General features: G+C 44.1%; 1 protein-coding gene and 1 non-coding gene across 2 annotated transcripts in view; one reads left to right on the top strand and one right to left on the bottom strand.

Moving 5' to 3' along the window:
• Window positions 1-6654: 6654 nt before the first annotated feature.
• LOC117311249 (U6 spliceosomal RNA) lies at window positions 6655-6761 on the bottom strand. The gene has a single exon (XR_004525474.1). It is a non-coding gene; the product is annotated as a U6 spliceosomal RNA (small nuclear RNA).
• Window positions 6762-7492: 731 nt separating this feature from the next.
• Window positions 7493-22890, top strand: part of LOC101322361 (dehydrogenase/reductase SDR family member 2, mitochondrial-like) — a 170226-nt gene continuing 154828 nt past the window's right edge. Inside the window, 6 exon segments of the mRNA XM_033849760.1 lie at window positions 7493-7500; window positions 20521-20645; window positions 20816-20954; window positions 20956-20992; window positions 21866-21919; window positions 21921-21968. Coding sequence (XP_033705651.1) covers window positions 7493-7500; window positions 20521-20645; window positions 20816-20954; window positions 20956-20992; window positions 21866-21919; window positions 21921-21968 — 411 coding nt within the window.

Below are 22890 nucleotides of genomic sequence, written 5' to 3'. Positions count from 1 at the left end.
ATTTTTTACAAACTGAGGATTTGTGGCAACCCGGCATTGAGCAGTTCTATCGGTACCACGTTTCCAACAACATTGGCTCACTTTGTGTCTCTGTGTCACATTTTGGTAATTCTTGCAATATTTTGAACTTTTTAATCATTATTTTGTTGTAGTGATCTCTGATCAGCGATCTTCGATGTTACTATTGTAATTGTTCTGGGGCAACATGAACTGGGCCCAGTTAAGACAGTGAACTTAATCGATTGTTGAAATGACAACAAAAGACTTAGAATACGACACAAAGTTAGTTGACAAAGCAGCGGCAGGGTCTGAGAGGATTGACTCCAATTCTGAGAGCAGTTCTGCTGTGGGTATCAAACAGCATTGCACGCTACAGAGAAATGGTCTGTAAAAGAGTCAATGGATGCGGCAAACTTCATTGTTATCTTATTTTAAGAAATTGTCACAGTCACCCCAGCCTTCAGCGGCCACCACCACCCTGATCAGACAGCAGCCATCAACACTGAGGCAAGACCCTCCGCCAGCAAAAAGTTATGACTCGTTGAAGGCTCAGATGATGGTTAGCAATTTTTAGCAACTATATATATATATATATATATATATATATATATATATATATATAGGTTGTGCTGCTGCAGGGCATGTGGGATCTTAGTTCCCTGACCGGGGATTGAACCCATGCCCCCTGCATTGGAAGCGTAGATTCTTAACCATTGGACCGCCAGGGAAGTTCCAGCAATAAAGTATTTTTAAATTAAGGTATATACTTTTTTTTTTAACGTATATACTTTTTAAAAAGTTTTTTTTTCTTCCAGTGTTATTGAGATGTACTTGACATACAGCACTGTATAAGTTTAAGGGGTACAGCATAATGATTTGACTTCATATATCATGAAATAATGATCACAGGAAGTTTAGTGAACATCCATCATCTCATATAGTTACAAAATTAAAGAAAGAGAAAATAAATTTCCTTGTGATGAGAACTCTTAGGAGTTACTCTCTAACAACTTTCAAATATAACATACAGCAGTGTTAATTATATTTATCATGTTCTACATTACATCCCTAGTACTTATTTATCTTATATCTGGAAGTTTGTGCATTTTGACTGCCTTCATCCAGTTCCTTTTTCCTCCACCCCTGTACTTGTTTTATTTATTTATTTATTTTTAATTTTTTTTTTGCGGTACGCGGGCCTCTCACTGCTGTGGTCTCTCCCGTTGCGGAACACAGGCTCCAGACGCGCAGGCTCAGTGGCCATGGCGCACGGGCCCAGCCGCTCCGTGCCATGCGGGATCCTCCCGGACCGGGGCACGAACCCGTGTCCCCTGCATCGGCAGGCGGACTCTCAACCACTGCGCCACCAGGGAAGCCCCCCTGTACTTGTTTTAAAGACATAACGCTATTGCACACTTAACAGTATAGTGTAAATGTATCTTTTGTATGCACCAAAAAATTCACGTAACTCACTTTATTGTGATATTCACTTAATTGTGGTGGTCTGGAACCAAACCTGCAGTATCTCTGAGGTATGCCTCTATTGGCTGTGTGACCTTGTGCAAGTATTTATCTGTGTCTCAGTTTTCTGATTTGTGAAATAGGAATGATTATAATACCTACCTTAAATGGTTGTATGAGGAGTAAAAGAATTAATATTTACAAAATGCTTGGAATAGTTTCTGGCACATAGTAAAAGCTATACTAGCTATACTAGCATTACAGAAATATAAAAACAAGTAGGACATAGTTGAACCTCATATTAGGTGAGTGGTTCACCTCCCCCAGATAATCATTAACCATTGTGACAGAAAAAGAAAGAAAGAAAGAAAGAGAACCCTGTTCCTTTTGGAGTATACTAGATAGATTTGACCAATTCTACATAATCTCTCCCAGCATATGGAAGAGGAAGGAAAACTTCCCAATTCATTTTATAAAGATACTATTACCTTGATAATAAAATCAGACAAAGACCGTAGGAAGAAAAAAGAAAAGAAAAAGAAAACTATAGCTCAATAACCCTCATGAATATAGATACAAAAATAGGTACAAAAAGCCTTAATGAAAAATTAGCAAATAGAATTCAGCAATGCATAAAAACCATTATACATCATAGTCAACCAAGGATACAAGGCTCATTCAATATTCAAATATCAATCCATGTAATTTACCATATTAACAGACTAAGGAAGATTGTTCTATGTTTTAAAAGTGTTATAGTTTTATGTTTTACCTTTATTTATTTTTTAAAAGATTTTCTTTTTTGACGTGGACCACTTTTTAAAAAGTCTTTATTGAATTTTTTACAATATTGTTTCTGTTTTATGTTTTGGTTTTCTGGCCGAGAGACGTGTGGGATCCTAGCTCTCCCACCAGGGATCGAACCCTCACCCCCTGCACTGGAAGGCAAAGTCTTAACCACTGGACAACCAGGGAAGTCCCCATGTTTTACCTTTAAATCTGTGTGCCATTTTGAATTAATTTTTGTGTACCGTGTGAGGTTTAGGGGCAGGCTGACTTAATGGACACACCCGGAGCTGGGAACCTGGGAGGGAGCAGCTGAGAGTGGGAGGGCAGGAGGGAGCACAGGGGGTGAGTAGAGTCTTGGGGACATTCTTTATATTACCTTGTGAAATGAACACCTTACTGATTCTTAGAAAAATAATATATGACTCGGTGACAGTTTGTTGAGACAATATTTAGGATTGACAGGGAGAATATATTCTCAGGAAAGAGGAGGATGGGGGTAAAAGGCTCTGGAACGTCCTTGATATGCAGCCTTGGAGGACAGGCTAACAGTCTTCTCCTTAACGACCTGTAATTTCCAGGAGACTGACCTGTACTCAGCTGGGGAGGCCTTGGGGTAGATAGGGATTATCTACCCTATAATAGTTAGGGTAGAGTCTCGGAGAGGAGGAGGGTGGAGCTTTTTGTCTGTGGGGGGATGGCAGGAAGTGGTGGCCGTGTAGGGAGCCTGCCCTCTGAGTAATTTTCCTTGGGACAGGAACAGGGTGGTGGGAATCTGAGGGGAGCCCTGTCAAGGGCCTGGCTCTCTGCCCGGGCTACCCGCTCCAGACTGTCGCAAGGCTATTGTATTGCTCTGCCCGGCAGGTTGCCCGGTGGACTTCTTAGATCTGAGAGGCTGGGGGCAGGAAGGCTGATGGGGAGTGGCTTCAGGAAGTCTCAGGCAGGTACAGGCTGGGAGGTTAACATCTTAGAGAAAATGGAAGCCTCCACCCCATGGGCCTCACGGAGTTTGGGGGCAATGGCAACATGTTCCCTTCTCTGATCTTTTGTAAGGCAGGAGACTGCATCTTCCCGATTCACTGCAAACCACAGGGCGAGTCTGGGACGGAACCTTCTCCAGGCTCCAGCATGGGGTGGCCAGAAGTACTGGGGTTGGCCGTGTAATGTAGGGAAAAGAGGTGGAGAAGAAGTTACCGTCTGGTCAATTCTGGGTACGCTCCAAGCACGCTGCCTGGTGCTTCAGACATTACCTGACTCAGCCCTGCAATAATGCTGGCCATATCTTCACCTCCCTTACATTTGACAGATGAGGAAACCTATGTGCTGAGACTCTTAATGTTCTCATCCTGTCAACAGTGTGTTCTGTTTACCTGTGCCAATGTCACTGTGTCTGATTCTGCAGACCTTGTCACAGTGGGTCTGGCACAGCCGTTCTGACTGTGCTTTCTATTGACGATGACAAACCCAGGACTTCCTTTTTTTCTTTGGCCACTGCACCGTGTGGCTCATGGGATTTTAGTTCCCTGACCAGGGATTGAACCTGAACCTGGGCCCTCGGCACTGAGAGCACGGAGTCCTAACCACTGGACAGCCAGGGTATTTCCCCCAAAGCTTCCTGATTTATCTGCATCCAATGTCAGGCACTGTCACCCTGCCCTTTCCCCTGATACATGAATCTAAGCCACCTGTGATAACCACTAATTACCCCGTATTAGAATGTTTCCCTTGAGTAAAAAGATTTTCTTATACTGTGCACAAAGAGATATGTACAAAGATGCTTAGTACAGCATTGCTTACAGGACAAAAGGGAACATTCAGAAAGTGCCCATCAATAGGCAAATAGTTAGATAAACCAGGGAAGGCAGGGTTCTCAAACTTTTCTGTCTCAGGGGCCCTGTAGGTTCTTAAAAATTACCGAGGACTCCAAAGAGTCCTCAGTAATTGTGAGTTATAACTGTCAATATTTACTAAAATAGAAATTAAAACTGAGAAATTAAAAATTTAACTTATTCATTAAAAACAATAAATGTTCACATAAATAACATTTTCAGCTTTATTGAGTTATAATTGACAAAAAGAATTGTAAGATATTTAAAGTGTACAGTGTGATGATTTGATATATGTATACATCGTAAAACGATTCCCCCCATTGAGTTAATTACCACATCCATCATCTCACATAATTACCTTTTTTTTGGTGAGAATATTTAAGTTCTACTCTCTTAGCAAATTTCAGTTATACAATACAGTGTTATCAACTATAGTTACCATGTTATACATATATTAGAGCCTCAGAACTTTTCATCTTATAATTGAAAATGTGCCCTTTCACCAAGATTTCCCTAATTCCCCATCCCCCAGCCTCTGGAAAATACTTTTCTAACTCTCTGGTTCTATGAGTTTGACTTCTCCTTTTAGATTCCACATGTAAGTGATACCATGGAGTACTTGTCTTTCCATGTCTGGCTATTTCACTAAGCATAATGCCTTCCAGTTTCATCCATGCTGTCACAAATGACAGTATTTCTTTCTCTCTCTCTCTCTCTCTTTTTTTTTTTTTCAAACAAACAACTTTTTATTGAAGTATAGTTGATTTTCTTTCTTCTTTTTAAGACTGAAATATTCTGTGTATATATAAATACATATACATCACATTTTCTTGATACATCTATCTATTGACAGATACCTAGATTGTTTCCATACTTTGGCTATTGTGACTAATACTGCAATGAACATGAGAGTACAGATATCTCTTCAAGATAATGGTTTTATTTCTTATAGACATTTACCCAGAAGTGGAATTACTGGATGATATGGTAGTTCTATTTTAAATTTCTTGAGGAACTTCTACACTGTTTTCCATAGTGGCTGCACTAGACATTTCTTCATAAAATACCATGTTAAATGAAAAATAGTTATATTTTCTAAAATAAATAGTTAGTGAGAAGAGTGGCATTGTTGTACATTTTCACAAATCTCTTTAATATCTGGCTTAATAGACGACAGCTAGAGTCTCATACCTGCTTTTGCATTTAATCTGTTACAATATGCTGTTTTGATGGAAGTAGATGAAGCATATCTGGACCCACAGATATGCAGTTGGAAAGAGAGGTGTATCAGCTTTCTCAGATAATTGTGAATATTTTTCTTTGATACTACACCAACACTTGACAACTGGTAGTTTCTTAAAGGTTAGCTGTGATGTGGAATCTGAAACCATATCAACAAATTTTTCTACTCTGTTACATTAAAATTGCTCTGGTCTGTCTTGCACTTTGAGTGGATTGTTCATCCATGTGTGACTTTGTAACGTCATGCATTGGTCACCTGGAAAATTTTGGGTCACTGAACTTTGCATACCCTCCAAATGTTGATATACTTTATTGCACAATATTAAAAAAAAATCACATTTATTAATATCAATATTGATCTCATTGGAAAACTCTTATAGTGTCAGGCAGTTGTCAAACTCAGGATGGCAGAGGCAGATTTTCTACAATTCTAATTTTTGCTGGAAAATTCAAATTTTATGAATGGCAGCAAATATTGTCAGTTATTTTCCTTGAAGTGACAGTCTCCTTTGTTCTTTTTTTTTTTTTTTTTGCTGTGTGCGGGCCTCTCACTGTTGTGGCCTCTCCCGTTGCGGAGCACAGGCTCCGGACGCGCAGGCTCAGCGGCCATGGCTCATGGGCCCAGCCGCTCCGCGGCATGTGGGATCTTCCCGGACCGGGGCACGAACCCCCGTCCCCTGCATCGGCAGGCGGACTCTCAACCACTGCGCCACCAGGGAAGCCCTCCTTTGTTCATTTTTGAGAAAATATCTGCCAAATACCCAAATATGAATCATAGTTTGCCTATCAGTCATTCTCTACAGTAAAAAGAGTGGTACATGAAGAAAGCAGGTAGTTCAGCTCACATCTCAAATGATTGCACAAGTGCTTTTTATTGAGATAAACATTGTTCTTCAGTATGCAGCAGCAATGTTTTATGTGTAATTCCCACTTCTTCACAGTATACAGTGTTTTATGTATACTTCCCATTTCTTCACAAAGAATGTGAATGTGTTTTATATTCAAGATTTTTTTGGGTGTGCTAACTAGCTTTTTTAAAAAAATTGAAGTATAGTTGATTTACAATGGTTCAGGTGTACAGCAAAGTGATATATATTCTTTTTCAGATCCTTTTCCATTATAGGTTATTACAAGATACTGAATATAGTTCCCTGTGCTCTACAGTAGGTCCTTGTTGTTTATCTATTTTATAGATAGTAGTGTGTATCTGTTTATTCAAAATTCCAAATTTATCCTTACTCCTCTTCCCCTTTGGTAACCATAAGTTTGTTTTCTTTGAGAGTCTATTTCTGTTTTGTAAATAAGTTCATTTGTGTCATATTTTATTTTATTATTTTTTTATATGGAGCGCTTCACAAATTTGCATGTCATCCTTGAACAGGGGCCATGCTAATCTTCTCTGTATTGTTCCAATTTTAGTATATGTGCTACCGAAACGAGCACTGTATCATATTTTAGATTGCACGTATAAGTGATATCATATGATATTGCCTTTCTCTGTCTGACTTACTTCACTTAGCATGATAATCTTTATGTCCATCCATGTTGCTGCAAATGGCATTATTTCATTCTTTTTAATGGCCAAGTAACATTCCATTGTGTGTGTGTGTGTGTGTGTGTGTGTATATATATATATATATATATATATATATATATATATAACATATCTTCTTTAAAGGATCAAGTTTTAATAAAATGATCTTAAGTGAAACTGACATTTTTTCCTAAACTGCGAGTGTGTGCTATGAAGAATCTAATGACTCCTTGGACAGTTTGGTGTCACTGCTTTATCTGTGGCACCAAATAACCCACCATTGCTTTTGTGCCATTGATGGAAATATCAAAACCGTTGTTTCAGGAGAAGCCATGACGTTCAAAAAAGTTAGTCAGCACTGAGAATTTCACCACCACATTAGTTCATTGCCAAGTATTCACATAGAAGAAGATCTTTAACGATCAGGTGGTGCTGACATGAGATGAATACGAGAAAACAGCACGTTTCTCCTGTGTATGTTGATTCATTCATTTATGAGGCACAAGTACAATTCTTCAGGCAAGAGATTAACTCAGTCTTCATATTTGCTGCTAAATCTTTAATATGACGAGTGACTGTATTGTTGTTAAGTGGAAGCTCAGATTTCTTTCACGACTTTTCATCTAGCAGGTGTTCAGCTATGTCGAGGTATGAGGCTTTATTATCTCTCAGCTATTGAGTTCACTTCTTCAGCGAATGCAGTGTGATAAGTTATCCTGTACGACGCTTCAGTAACTTTTTCATTTCTACTTTGAAAAGCTGAGAGAAACAATTTTGAGCTTTTGAAGAGCTCAGCATATCTACATTTAAACTAAGCAATTCCTTTTTCTCTAAACTCTGAATGATTGGTCTCACAATGATGCTGCAACTTACCTAGTGCTATAATACTATTCAAAATGTTCTGTTGCGTAAGACATGATAAGATAAACAACTAATATCTATATAGTTGAGGGAAATACAGATTTCATCATATTTTTGATTCTTACTTAGTTTTGCACAGTTGCTTTGGAGTCTATCCCTCCTTTCCACTAGTCAGAGAACTCTGACATGTCAATTTCATCTTTTTCAGTATTTTTAGGCATCGATGGTGTAGAGGTGGGTTGAAGAAGCAAGTCTTCTAATCTGTCTTTCTTAAGCCAATGATAAATTCTTGAACATAAGAAGAAATATATTGTAAAGAAATGATGGGGACTTCCCTAGTGGCGCAGTGGTTAAGATTCTGCGCTCCCAACGCAGGGGACCCAGGTTTGATCCTTGGTCAGTGAACTAGATCCCGCATGCAGGCCGCAACTAAGTTTTTGCATGTCACAACTAAGGAGCCTGCCTGCTGCACCTAAGACCTGGCGCAACCAAATAAATAAATAAATAAATATTAAAAAAATAAAGAAATGATGATGTGTGTTAGAATAAAACATTATTACATTATTACATTTATTACATTTCAAAGTAGCAATTTTAGATAAAATTTTTATTTTATTATTATTTTAGATAAAGTTTTAAAAAACTTTTTATTTTTTTATATAGCAGGATTTTATTAGTTATCTATTTTATACATATTACTGTATATGTGTCAATCCCAATCTCCCAATTCATCCCACCACCACCACTCCACTCCCGCTTTCCTCCCTTTGTGTCCATACGTTTGTTCTCTACATCTGTGTCTCTACTTCTGCCTTGCAAACCGGTTCATCTGTACCATTTTTCTAGATTTCACATATATGCGTTAATATATGATATATTTTTTTCTCTTTCTGACTTACTTCACTCTGTATGACAGTCTCTAGGTCCAACCACATCTCTACAAATGACTCAATTTCATCCCTTTTTATGGCTGAGTACTATTCCATTGTATATATGTACCACATCTTCTTTATTCATTCGTCTGTCGATGGGCATTTAGGTTGCTTCTATGACCTGGCTATTGTAAATAGTGCTGCAGTGAATGTTGGGGTGCATGTGTCTTTTTGAATTATGGTTTTCTCTGGGTATATGCCCAGTAGTGGGATTGCTGGGTCATATGGTAAATTCTATTTTTAGTCTTTTAAGGAACCTCCAAACTCTTCTCCATAGTGGCTGTATCAATTTTCATTCCTACCAACAGTGCAAGAGGGTTCCCTTTTCTCCACACCCTCTCCAGCATTTCTTGTTTGTAGATTTTCTGATGATGCCCATTCTAACTGGTGTGAGGTGATACCTTATTGTAGTTTTGATTTGTATTTCTCTAATAATTAGTGATATTGAGCAGATTTTCATGTGCCTCTTGGCCATCTGTATGTCTTCTTTGGAGAAATGTTTATTCAGGTCTTCTGCCCATTTTTGGATTGGGTTGTTTGTTTTATTAATATTGAGCTACATGAGCTGTTTATATATTTTGGAGATTAATCCTTTGTCCATTGATTCATTTGCAAATATTTTCTCCCATTCTGAGGGTTGTCTTTTTGTTTTGTTTATAGTTTCCTTTGCTGTGCAAAAGCTTTTAAGTTTCATTAGGTCCCATTTGTTTATTTTGTTTTTATTTCCATTACTCTAGGAGGTGGGTCAAAAAAGATCTTGCTGTGATTTATGTCAAAGAGTGTTCTTCCTATGTTTTCCCCTAAGAATTTTATAGTGTCTGGTCTTACATTTAGGTCTTGAATCCATTTTGAGTTTATTTTTGTGTATGGTGTTACGGAGTGTTCTAATTTCATTCTTTTACATGTATTTTATTATTTTTTTAAAAATTAAAAAAAAGTTCTTTGGCTGCACCATACAGCATGTGGGATCTTTGTTCCCCGACCAGGGATTAAACCCATGCTCCCTGCAGTGGAAGCTCGGAGTCTTAACCACTGGGTTGCCAGGGAAGTCCCATAAAATTACAAATTTTAGGAAGTTTTTTTGAGAAACATTAAAAAATATTATTGCAAAACAAGATGAAGCATACTTATTTCTCGTGTTTCCCCAGGGGTCCAAGGAAAAATTCAGAATTTCAAAATAACAATATTGGATAATAGTACAGAAATTATAGCAGGTACAATTGAAGTTAGTGAGGAATAGCACAGTAAAAGTTCAAGAACAAACTGAGTTCACCTCTTGAAAATGTACACATTTATACTCTAATTCTACTTCTTTAGAACATTTTGGAAAATATTAGAAGTACACGTACATATTTCACTAGCTGTCAGAGCAATGACATCATCACATGTCATGGAGCCTCTGGAAAACTCCACTGTACATTTGTGAGAGAGTGAGGGTGCAAAAGACAAATGATGTCTTACTATTATGAAAATAATTTTGACCTTATAGGCCCCCTGAAAGGATCTCCCAAGTGGTTCCCAGACCACACTCTGAGATCTGCTAAACTAGGGTAATGTTTGTTCTGTGGAATATTATGCAGCTTTTAAAAGCTATGAGGTAGATCTATATGTACTGTCATGTAACAAGAACAACGGAATAGCATTTACAACATGATACATACCAACACACAAAACAACTCTACATATTCTGTACTTACATATATGTATGCAAATGCATAGAAAAGTTCTAGAAGAACACGCTGTTAACTGTGGTTATTTTTGGGAAGCATACAGAAATTTGGTGGCTTACTTATGGACAACTTTTGCTTTATTTGGCTTTTTTTAAATGGTTACAAGGAGACTGTAGCCATGTATTGCTGGTGTCCTTTAAATATATTTCATAGGGAATTCCCTGGCCGTCCAGTGTTTAGGACTCGGCGCTTTCACTGCCGGGGCCCGGGTTCAATCCCTGGTCAGGGAACTAAGATCCCATAAGCTGTGCAGCACAGCCAAGCCAAAAAAACCCCATTATATATATATATATATATTATGTAATAGTTAATTTTATATAATAATTTGTCTTCATCTTTCTCCTGGGTGATATGTAAAATTTACACAATTTTGGTATTTTTTTCAGATCAGTTCATAAGTTGACAGCTGTCATTGTTCTCTGGAGAATCACTATCGCTAGGGTGAAAGGGTATGGTTGCTAGGTAAAATACAGGACACCCAGGTAAGTTTGAATTTCAAATAAACCAGGAATACGTTTTTAGTATAATTATGTCCCATGCAATATTTGGGACATACTTATACTAAAAAATTGTTTGTTGTTTACCTGAAATTCAAATTTAACTGGGCATCTGTTTTTAAAAATTTGCTGTTTGTCAATCTCATAAAGGGGATATGGGGGATGACCCTTAGGTACCAAGTTGTGGAGTAGAACCCAGATCCATTGGCAGCTTGCTGGTGCTCTTTGGACATCTTTGTGAGCCAAAGCTCACTGGAAGATAAGATAAGAAGCTCTGAGAGGAGGATATTGGGGCAAAGAAATGTTGGCAAACTCACTCTTCTCCTGATAAATGCCTTGCAGCTTGTCAAGGTTGTGAGATGTTGTGGTGAAAGGGATGAGCAGGGAATGAATTGGAGGGAGGTTATAAAATGTTGCAATGGGAATTTTTGCTTTTAAATACATATAAACTTTCACAAGATGTAGCCTTTGGCATTAGGTTGCATAACTCTTCTGTAGTCACCATGAGACTGGTACTATGTCCTGGGCTTCTGGGCTCCAGCAGGTCCCTGTGTCTACATTACCCCATGGCTACCAAAGGCCTTGGCTACTGAGGGGGTTTTCTTGAGGTGGTAAAATGTCACTCCAGAACTTTCTTCCCCATAATCTCTTTTCTTCCCCATCAGGGGAATGTATATATGCCATTTTCCCCAATTCTTCTTTTTCTCACTTTTGTCTTAAGAAATTTCACCGTGGTCAATATCCTCCTCAAATGTACAGACCTTTAAGTTTTTTCTTTCTTTTCTTTGGGTTTTCTCTTCTTCTTCTTTTTTTAAAAATTATTTTGGGCTGTGTTGGATCTTCATTGCTGTGCGTGGGCTTTCTCTAGTTGTGGCGAGTGGGGGCTACTCTTTGTTGTGGTGCGCAGACTTCTCATTGAGGTGGCTTCTCTTGTTGCAGAGCACGGGCTATAGGTGCGCGGGCTTCAGTAGTTGCAGTACTCGGGCTCGGCAGTTGCGACATGCGGGCCTTAGAGCGCGCGCGCTTCAGTAGTTGCAGCGCTTGGGCTCTAGGGTGTGTGAGCTTCAGTAGTCGTGGCCCATGGGTTTAGTTTTTCCGAGGCATGTGGGATCTTCCCGACCCAGGGCTCGAACCCGTGTCCCCTGCATTGGCAGGTGGATTCTCAACCACTGCACCACCAGGGAAGTCCCTCTTTTCTTCTTTTTAAGGTTTTTCCCCCCTTCTTTTCCTTCTCTTTCAGATTTTGCCCATAGAAAAATCTCTCTTGCTTTTATCATCTCTGCAATTTGTGAACCAACCAACCTTCCAAACAACAAATCAACTAACTACTAAACCAGCTGACCAACTTGTCTTAGTCTGCTTGGGCTGCTATAGCAAAAATACCATAGTCTAGATGACTTAAACAACAAACATTTATTTCTCATAGTTCTGGAGGCTGGGAAGTCCAAGATCACAGTGATGGCAGATACAGTGTCTGGTGAGGGCCTTCTTCCCTGTCCATAGATTGTTGTCTTCTCACTGTGTCCTCATGGAGGAAGGGGTGAGGGACCTCTCTAGAGTCTCTCTTATAAGGGCACTAATCCCATTTATGAGGTCTCCACCCTCATGACCTAAGCATCTCCCAAATGTCCCACCTCCAAATACCATCACATTGGGGATTAGGTTTCAACATATGAATTTTTTGTGGGGGCGGGACACACAGACATTCAGTCGACAGCACCATCCCAGAAACAAAGGTTGGAGGATGCTTCAACCTGGTACAGAGACCAAAGCAAAGTGATGCTGTGCTTCATATAGACCTCAACTCTATGAGGAGAGTCTCCCATTCTGTAGGAAATCAGCTTTGAATCACCTATGCCCAGGAGAAGCTGGGGAAGGGTCACCACTAGAGAGGAAAGGGATTGAGTGTAGGTCAGGATCCAGGACTAACAAGTCTCATGGAGAAATCTTGCTTTTTAAAAAACTCAGACCTACTGGTGTTTGCCCTCAGTTCGTTCTTTCTTTCTTTTCTTTTCTTCTTTCTTTCTCTCTTTCTTCCCTCCCCGCACCCCCCCCCAACCCCGGTTTCTTTCTGCCATGCGGCACGGCTTGTGGGATCTTATTTCCCCGACCAGGGATTGAACCCATGCTTTTGGCAGTGTAACAAGGAGTCTTAGACACTGGGCCACCAGGGAATTCCCTCTTTCTTTCTTTTAAATCAACTCTATTGAAGTATACTGTCGATAAAATAAAATGCACACAATTTAAATGTACAGTCCCTAGGATTTTGTCCAATGTCTATATCTGTGTATCCACCATCCCAATTGAGATACAGAACATTTCCATCACCCTAGAAAGTTCCCTTGTGCCCCTACACTCAGACAACCATTGATCTGATTTCTACCACCATATATTAGTTTTGTCTATTCTAGAACTTTATATCAATTGTACTTTTCTTTTTAATTTATTTATTTTTTAAAAAATCTTTGGCTGCGTTGGGTCTTCGTTGCTGCGTGCGGGCTTTCTCTAGTTGCGGTGAGCGGGTGCTACTCTTGTTGCAGAGCTCAGGCTCTAGGCACGCGGGCTCAGTAGTTGTGGCTCAGGGGCTCTAGAGAGCAGGCTCAGTAGTTGTGGCGCACGGGCTTAGTTGCTCTGCGGCACGTGAAATCTTCCGGACCAGGGCTTGAACCCGTGTCCCTGCATTGGCAGGCGGATTCTTAACCACTGCGCCACCAAGGAAGCCCTAAGTTGTACTTTTCTTTTGGCTTGGCTTAGGTAGTTTTCTTTTCCATGCAGAAGCAAAAAAGGTTCCTGTAATTTTTTGTATTTATGGTCTCATTTTTTATATTTAAATCTTTGATACATCTGAAATGTATTTTGGTGTGTGGTGTGAAAGGCACAGGTCTAATTTAAGTTCTTTTTCCCCAGAGAGCTACCCAGTTGTCTCAACATCATTTATTGCTACATGTATCTTTTTTCTCACTGATTCAAAATGCCACCTTTATCACATGTTAAATTCTCAAGTGTGTTTGTATCTCTTTCTGAACCTTCCCTTCTGTTCCTTTGATTTGTTTGTTCAAGTATCAATACAACACTGTTTTAACTGTGACTATATTATTTGCAAAAATATTATATTTTAGGATTTTCTGCTCTATCGCTTCAATGAGGTAAATTTTTCTAAGGTTCCTGTACTGGTTATCTGTTACTGCATAACAAATTACCCTAACATTCAGCAGCTCGAAAATTTATCTCACAAGTTCTGAGACTCAGGAATGAGAGAAGTGTAGCTGGGGGTTCTGGCTCAAGGTGTCTGGTGAGGCTGTAGTTAAGCTCCCAGCTGGGGCTGCGGTCATCTCAAAACTCGGGCTGAGACGTTTGCTTCCAAGCCATGTGGTTTTTGGCAGCCCTCAGTTCCTTGCCACGTGGGTCTTGCCATATAGGGCTGCTCACGACATGGCAGCCAGGACTAATCCAAGAGGGAAAGAAAGAAACAGCGAGGGCCCAAGACGGAATGTTCAGTTTTATATATCCTAATCTCAGAAGTGACGTACCGTGACTTCTGCCAAGCCGGGCATGATGTGGGAGGGAACTATACAAGGTAGTGAACGCCAGCCCCCAGGGGTCCCAGAGACCATCTCAGAGGCTGGCAACCACATTTCCAGTTTTGGCTGTCCTCTCTTTCCACATTATTCACTTTCTTGGAATATCTCATCCGTTTTATGAGGCTGCTTCTACCTATGATCTTCTGATTACTAACTTGCTCTCCAGAGTGCCAGAACGATTTATCCAATTGCCTGGGTACCTCGTCTGAAAAATCCCACAGGCATCTCTACGTGGCTTATCCTCTGCTCTCCTTGGGTTTGAGGTTGAGTCTCAAACCTCCTTCCATTTGACATGTAGTGCTCTGCACTGCATGAATTTGATTCCTCTAACAGACTGTAAGTTTATTGAGGGTAGGGATTAGGCCTTCAGTGTTTTGATATTCTTGGTACTTAACACAGTGCTTAGCGTGAAGCAGGTGCTCATCAAATATTTGGACCCAGGTGACAGCTTGGGTAGTGGGCACCTGCAGCTCTGCAGCCATTAGTCCTGTATGGTGCCAGGGGCCCGATATAACAGCGAAGGCTTTAGGACTGAGGTCTATGGTCTCTTTTTGGTGCTGACTTTGTACTCAGCTCTGCGTCCCCAGCCAGCTGAGCCTATAGGCTGCCCGTCCTTTCATTCACTCGCCTCCACCCCCTGCCCAGTGTGGGGTCTGGAGCCTGCTTGGACCCACGGGTCTGTCTGCTTCTGTTGTGTGTGAGAGTCTGGGGACAGCTGGACTGGCAGGACTGGGTCATTGGTAAATGGTCTGTGCAGTATTCTGCAGAATTTCACTCAGACAAGTACTTCCTACACTTTCCCCCTCCTGAGGCTTCCTCACCAGCTGTGTGGGGGAGGCCTTTTCTCACCTCCAACTTTCTTAATTCTAGGACTGTAAAGTCCATGAATCCTTGAGTTTTTCAGATAGAAACAGCAGTGCCTGAAACCCAGCCTGCTGCCTACTCACATTCTCGCACTCAGCTGCAGGCTCCACGGCGGAGGGGCCCCTGACCAGTGCTCAGGACAGCCAGGAGCACAACCAGGTGAGGCTGAGCTGACGCCGCCTAAAGGCAGGGATGCTGTGCCGAGGTTGGTGTTCGTGATGCCGGAACTGCCCACCTTCACTCCTGTTTACTTTTCGTGCTGGTGCTTTCTCCTGGGCTCTGTCTGCAGCTCAGTCTTTTTTTTTTTTTTAGGCTGCACTGCGTCTTAGTTGTGGCACATGGGATCTTCGTTGCAGCATGCAGGATCTTTAGTTGCAACATGTGGGCTTCTTAGTTGCAGCATATGGACTCTTGGTTGCGGCATGCATGCGGGATCTAGTTCCCCAACCAGGGATCGAAACTGGCCCCCTGCATTGGGAGCTTGGAGTCTTAACCACTGGACCACCAGGGAAGTCCCTGCAGCTCAGTCTTGATTTCTTCTCTGATTGTCATAAAAAAGCTCGTGGGACTATCAGAGCCCTTAGGATCACCTAGCTCAACTTTTCTTACCAAGGTGCCAATGGAGCCAGAGAGGGGAACAGACACCCAAGATCACGCAGCTTCTGTTGACATCTCCCATGTGGCTTGCAGGATCTTAGTTCCTTGACCAGGGATTGAATCCAGATCCTCAGCAGTGAAAGCACGGAGTCCTAACCACTGGACCGCCAGGGAATTCCCTCTCTTCCCTGATTTTCGATGTTTCTAATGACTGTACGTCTCTCCCTAGTCTTTGTTTTCTTTCCTTTACCATTCTCTTATCTCTTTGGACCCAAGAGATAAGAGAAGGCCACCTACCTCAACATTGGGACTAGGTTGAGGTGTGTCCATTTGACTTCCCGTCTTCCACATTTGGGCATCTGAATTGACCAGCATGGAAAGGGGAATCAGAGTGGGCAGTGCCAGGTTCAGAGGCCACTCCAAGCTCCCAGGACCTGCATTCAACTCTGGCCCAGTTGACTGCTTCAAAGTAAAGATGAATGAGGGGAGAGGGTGCCAGAGCCTGGGCCTTTGGAAGCCACTCAATCTCAGGCCCTGGTCTAGGGGGACTTGAACAGGAAGGGGAACCAAAAGAGCTAGATGAGGGCTTCCCTGGTGGCGCAGTGGTTGAGAGTCTGCCTGACGATGCAGGGGACACGGGTTTGTGCCCCGGTCCGGGAAGATCCCACATGCCGCGGAGCGGCTGGGCCCGTGAACCATGGCCGCTGAGCCTGCGCGTCTGGAGCCTGTGCTTCCCAACGGGAGAGGCCACAACAGTGAGAGGCCCGCGTACCGCAAAAAAAAAAAAAAAAAAAAAAAAAAGAGATAGATGAGGCCTGACCAGTCTCTCCGCACTTCACCTGCAATAGCCTGGATCTGCTTTTCCTTACAAGTAGGGCAGCTTTCCGGCAAACCACCTTACAGCAAGTGTTGTAGGACGCCGGCTTGCTGAGAGATGGGAACAGCTTCTCAGAGGTGCTATAACTCCAGCCTTCCAGCAGGGGATGTCCTGTCCCGACAAAATGCAAGTCTTCTTTTTCCTGCTGCCCTCCCAGCCAAAGAGACTGATTCCCCTGACACTTGATGGGGTTAATCTGTGCTCACAGCTAGGGGGAGAGGAGTCCCCTGGGGGTCAGAATAGTGTTTAGAATCTGGTGTCCTGTTTAAGAAAGGTAAAACCATCAGGAGTTGAAATCCCTCATCCCTCTGAATAAAAGCCTGTAAATATGACCTTGCAGAGAAGAGAGAGAGCATGAGAGAGAGAGAGCAAACAGAGTGAAAGCAGCTGGGATAAAAAAGCTAGGAGACGTAGGACCTGCAAAGGGTGGTTTTGGAAATAGGGTACCAGAAGAGACATAAACTGAAAACAAAGGCTGTCCCTCCCAAAGCAGAGCAGTTGGTCACCTTCATTTTGGCACTATGACACTGATACAGACTGATATTTCATCTGAAATTTCTCCACAATTCCTGAGCAGCACCCATTCTCTTATCATGTATAGATACCAACACCTAACTCCAGGGAACTGAGTTATGCAAAGGTTGCTAAGGAACGAGGGGAGATGCAGTAGGTACGGCAGGGGTTGCTTAGTAACCAGAGTCCCTTTGTGATGGAGTGGCCAGAGCAGGTGTGGAACTGATGAAGATCTGTGGACAGAGTCAGCTCACACCAGAGCCTCCTGAAAGGGCATGTCCGTTGGCCCCTGGGCCCAGAGCGGCCAGAGCCTGCCTCTCTTCAGCTCCCTGACACTGCCTTGCCCAAAAAGTACACCCCAAGTCCTTGAGTATCCTCAACAGTGCTTTGCTCCAACCATGCCTTCCCCACCTCCCTTGGCAGGAAGCTAATCAGATTGCTAGATTCAAGAAGGGGCAGGGCTCTCCAGCAGGCGAACGGGAATCTCACCACAGGGGAGGCAGGAGCCTCTGGGCTCACACTGACCTGGAGCTGGGAAATTTGGGGTTGGGCGGAAAGAGGGTCCCCTAGGCAAGCATCCCTGATGTATTTGCAGTTCACAGGGAAATGTCTTCCTCTCTGAGTCTCCCATGCCACTCTTCATCCTGCGCATAGCTAGGGTGGCACGCCTCTTCCCTTCCCAAGGGTGAGCTGGGTGCGTGGGTCTCCACACAGCAGCCTGGCTTGGGGCTCCTTTGGCTGCCTGGGTTCCTCACAGCTGCCCTTCAGAGAGCTTCACTTCAGCACAGCCTGGAGGAGTCATCATGCAGGCATTCGGAACCAGTCAGGTTTTGCAGCCAGGAGTCCTCCATTCTCTGTTCCCCAGGCACAGAGGTGGCCCTGCTCTCTCCCAAACACCATGGACACTCACACCCCTCTGCTTCTCCTCTCAGTCTGTGCCCTGGACCAGAGCACAGGCCACCTATCCCGCTGCTTCCCCCATCAGACCTCCCTTCACCTTCCAGGTCCTGTTTATCTGCAGCCTCCCTAGTGATGATTCTCCCAGCCTGAGCAGAATGAGCTGTGCACCCCTGTAATGTATTGGACTGACGAGCACCCCTGGACTCAGGCCCGGCAAGGCTCTGGGGCCCCAGAGAGGGAGCAAGTGGCACTGCCCTCAAGGAGCCCACTGAGCCTCTGCTTCCTCCACCATCTGGCAGGATGCTCCCAGGAAAACCTTTGTGGATTGAGCGTTTATACACGAAGGCTTGTTGTTTCAAACAAAGCCCTTTGCACAGAACATCTCTGAGAAAGTGTTTGAGACACTGGGAAGTTTCCTCCAAGAAGAGAACTGGGAGACTTAGTTTTTGAACTAGTTTTGAACCGCTTGAATTTAAAAATCTACCATGAGCAGATAATCTTTACTTTTTAAACATTTTGATTGTGAAATATAACAAATACATAAAAAGTATATATGTATGTATATACATGTACATACGCAAGACACACGTATCTTTTATTTCTCTTGTGGAGGTATATTCTTTTTGAAAATTTGAATTTATTTTTTAATTAAAACTTTTTTTTTTTTTTTTGCAGTACGCGGGCCTCTCACTGTTGTGGCCTCTCCCGTTGTGAAGCACAGGCTCCGGATGCGCAGGCTCAGCGGCCATGGCTCACGGGCCCAGCCGCTCCGCGGCATGTGGGATCTTCCTGGACCGGGGCACGAACCCGTGTCCCCTGCATCGGCAGGCGGACTCTCAACCACTGTGCCACCAGGGAAGCCCCCAATTAAAACCTTTATTGAAGTATAGCTGATTTGCAATGTTTCAGGTGTACAGCAAAGTGATTCAGTGATATATATATATCTATATGTGTATGCACATATAGATGTATATGTATTCTTTTTCAGATTCTTTTCCATTACAGGTTTTTCTTTTTTGGGGCTACGCTGTGAGGCATGCGGAACAATGCAGGATCCACATGAGGGATTCCCCGACCAGGGATCGAACCCACGCCCCCTGCAGTGGAAGTGCAGAGTCTTAACCACTGGACCACCAGGGGAGTCCCCATTACAGGTTATTACAATATATTGAATATAGCTCCCTATGCTATACAGTAGGTCCTTGCTGTTGACCTATGTTATATATAGTAGTGTATGTCTGTTAATCCCCAATTCCTAATTTATCCCTGCCCCAAGACACACATATCTTAGTGGACACCATGGAATCATACAATGGAACACAGACAGCACCCCAGGAACCCCTCAGTTTGCCACTCTCCAGTCGTCCCCCCTCTTTTACCCTAGGAATATCCACTCTCCTGACTTTTGTGGTAATTACTGCCTTGCTTTTCTCTGCAGTTTTATCACCTGTTTGCATTCTTAGACAACATAGAGGGGTTTTGCCTGCTTTTGAAACTCGTGTATGTGGAATCACATAATAAAGGATTATTTTTTGTCTGGCTCCTTTCCCTCAATGATATCATTTTTTAGATTCATTTATGTTGTTCAGTGTAGCTTCAGTTCACTAATTTTCATTGCTGCATAGTATTCCATTATATACGTGCAACCCAATTTATCTATCTATTCTACCATTAATGGACATTTGGGCTTGGTTCCAGTTTGAGGCTATTTCAAAGCATGTTGCTGTGAACGCTCATGTGCAGGCTCGTGGTGCACATGTGACAGCACTCCTGGGTTGTGAAAGTGCAGAGTCAGAGGGCTGTTTGCTCAACTTCCCTGGGCAGTGCCAAACCATTTTCCAAAGTGGCTGTGCTTATACTCCCTCCAGGTTTGACTGAGACTTTCGTTGATTTCTACTTTTTCAACTATAAGCAGCTCATTAAAATTGATCATTGGTGTCATTATTAGTTTGGTATCTGGCATTCTCACTCTACTGGGAAGCTCCATGGGTGGAGGTTGGGGGCCACGGTTGCTTGCTTATGGAATGAATGGGAAAATAATCATGTCTACTTAATTCTGGATCTCACATTCTAATTTGCTCCTTTTATAAATAGAGAATTTTCAGGAAAGTTTCCCTGACCTGAGGCTCACCTGTTTGAAATTCACCCTGACTGGCCCGACTCTTTCCCACTCTCTGCCACTGGCCTTGTCTGTCCGGAGGAGCTGGGGGTAGATCATCATCATTTTTGCTGATGGCATCAGTGGTAAATGAAGTTGATTCTTTCCCCCAGGGCCGAGTTCAGCGGGAAGTAGACCAGTCACTGGCCGCCATGCAGGGCCTGGGTCCCCCGGGGCCTGTTCTGTCCCTGTGCTGGGCTCTCTGTGCTGCTGAGCAGCAGTGGGATAGAACAAAATGGCATTCTGGCCAATCAGGTAGCCGGGGTCACAGGGTCCACTGATGGTTGAGTATCCTATTGCCCTGTGGGTCTTGACCCCTCACAGGGACCCTTACTTGCTCAAAAGGACCTCAGGGCTATAGAGCAGGACACAGCTTTGTTGATTTCCAGGGCTGGGGGGGGAAGGAGAATAGTAGCGAGGAGCTGAGGCTTTGTTCCGTTCATCTCCACCGCAGGATCAGCTTCGCCATGGCTCAGCGTCTGGCCCAGGATGGGCCCCATGTGGTGGTCAGCAGCCAGAAGCAGCAGAACGTGGACCTGGCGGTGGCAGCGCTGCAGGAGGAGGGGCTGAGCACTGTGGGCACCATGTGCCACAGGGGAAGGCAGAGACCAGGAGCAGCTGGTGGCCACAGTAAGGGGCCCCGGGGGTGGAAGGACACAGGGAGGAGAGTGTGCAGAACACCCTGCCTGCTCATCCCTGGGAGGGGTAGGGGCCAGGAGGGGGGCTTGGAGGTCCTGGAAGGCGGTCTGAGGCCACAGCTGCTCGCAGTCTAACCGGGCGGACCTCACTGCTCACGCCGGCTCTCTGGAAAGGGGCCTGTTCATGGGAGGACCTCACTCCTACCCGTCCTGGGAGATCTGTGGTTGAGGAGGGATCTAAAGGGATTTCTCCATCCCCAGTCCCCAGAGGGGTTTCCTCCCCTGAGGCCCTCAGCCCCGGAGAGCCTACCCCTGGGCCTGTCCAGGGCACTTACCTTCACTGAGAGTTTGGTTCTCACAGGAGCCTTGTGACCATTCCTGCTGGAGAGGGTATATAATTAGCCAGCTTTTTAAATAAATTTATTTATTTTATCTATTTATTTTTGGCTGTGTTGGGTCTTCATCGCGGCATGCGGGCTTGCTCTAGCTGCAGCGAGCGGGGGCCACTCTTTGTTGCGCTGCGCAGGCTTCTTGTTGCAGAGCATGGGCTCTAGGCATGCGGGCTTCAGTAATTGTGGTGCGCGGGTTCAGTAGTTGTCGCATGTGGGCTCTAGTAGGATGCAGGCTCAGTAGTTGTGGTGCATGGGCTTAGTTGCTCCGTGGCATGTGGGATCTTCCTGCACCAGGGCTCAAACCCGTGTCCCCTGCATTGGTAGATGGATTCTTAACCACTGAGCCACCAGGGAAGCCCCTAATTAACAAGCTTTGCCTCAATGTCCCATGCACAGGGTTGCTCAGGGAGGACGAGGCCTCCTCAGGCCATCTCCAGGCTCACCCAGCCCTTCATGTCCCCCCATCCCCCCAGGTCCTGGAGCACTGTGGGGACGTCGACTCCCTGGTGTGCAGCTCAGCGGTCAGCCCCCCCGGTGGGGAGCACCCTGGGCGCCAGTGAGCAGGTGGGGGACAAGGTGAGAGGCTGCCCCTGGGAGTTGGCTGAGGGGTCTGAAGTGCTCCCTCACCAAGACCCTCCTCTCCCCTCCTGAAGTTACTGTAAAAGCAGGCGCTGACCACGTGCCCCCTGGAATGTGCTGTGATGCTCCTTTATGGCCTGTGTGCTTTTAAAGCTGGTTCCTACACTCTTTCTGCTCTCTTTTCTCTTCCCGTCCCGTTCGCATGTATTCATTCGGCAAATATTTATCGAGGACTTGCTATGTGCCGGGCCCTGTTTCAAGCTCTGGGGGTAGAGCTGTGTGATTAAGTTTCTGCTTGTGGTAAGAGTCAAGCATAGTAAGGTGTCTGCTCTCTGCCAACAGTTTATGTTTTTCACATCCTTTGGTGGGGACGTACATTGGTGGTCGTGCTCCTCTTTGGTGACCGTACCTGCCACTGAGATTCTCCACCTTTCCTAGACGAGGGCTTCTCACTGTCCCTCAGATGAATCTGCTGCACCTGTCAAACCTGGACCCTCCCACCAGCTTTCCATGGGCTTGGATGTTCCAACCCACTGCAGTCCACTTAACCATCCTGCCACCTGGTCCACCAGGATCTGGGACAGACCTCGTAAAATGCCTTGAGGTTCATCTCTGGCTTTGTTATTCTCCTACGACTTCAGTTCTGTTCACTCCTGTGTTTTTTCCCTTAGCCCCTCTGACAGACCACATGGACTGTGATGGGGTCATGTTCTTCCTGTCATTGTTAGCATCCCCCGCTGCCCCAAGCACAGGCCAAAGCTGTCCTTCTGCCTCCCCAGCTCTCTGGGTTCTGCTGACATCCTTCTTGGGCTGGTCCCTCCTGTGTATCTGCCCTTGGCCGGATGCCCTTCCCTCCACCCTCAGAAATGGCCTGAAATCCTAGCTCCCTGTGGCCTCCCCAGGCTCTTCAGCTTCCTTA

The sequence above is a fragment of the Tursiops truncatus genome, chromosome 2, assembly GCF_011762595.2.
Source record: "Tursiops truncatus isolate mTurTru1 chromosome 2, mTurTru1.mat.Y, whole genome shotgun sequence".
NCBI lineage: Eukaryota > Metazoa > Chordata > Mammalia > Artiodactyla > Delphinidae > Tursiops > Tursiops truncatus.
The sequence above is the reverse complement of the archived record's forward strand: the minus strand, read 5'-3'. Positions and strand labels throughout refer to the sequence as shown.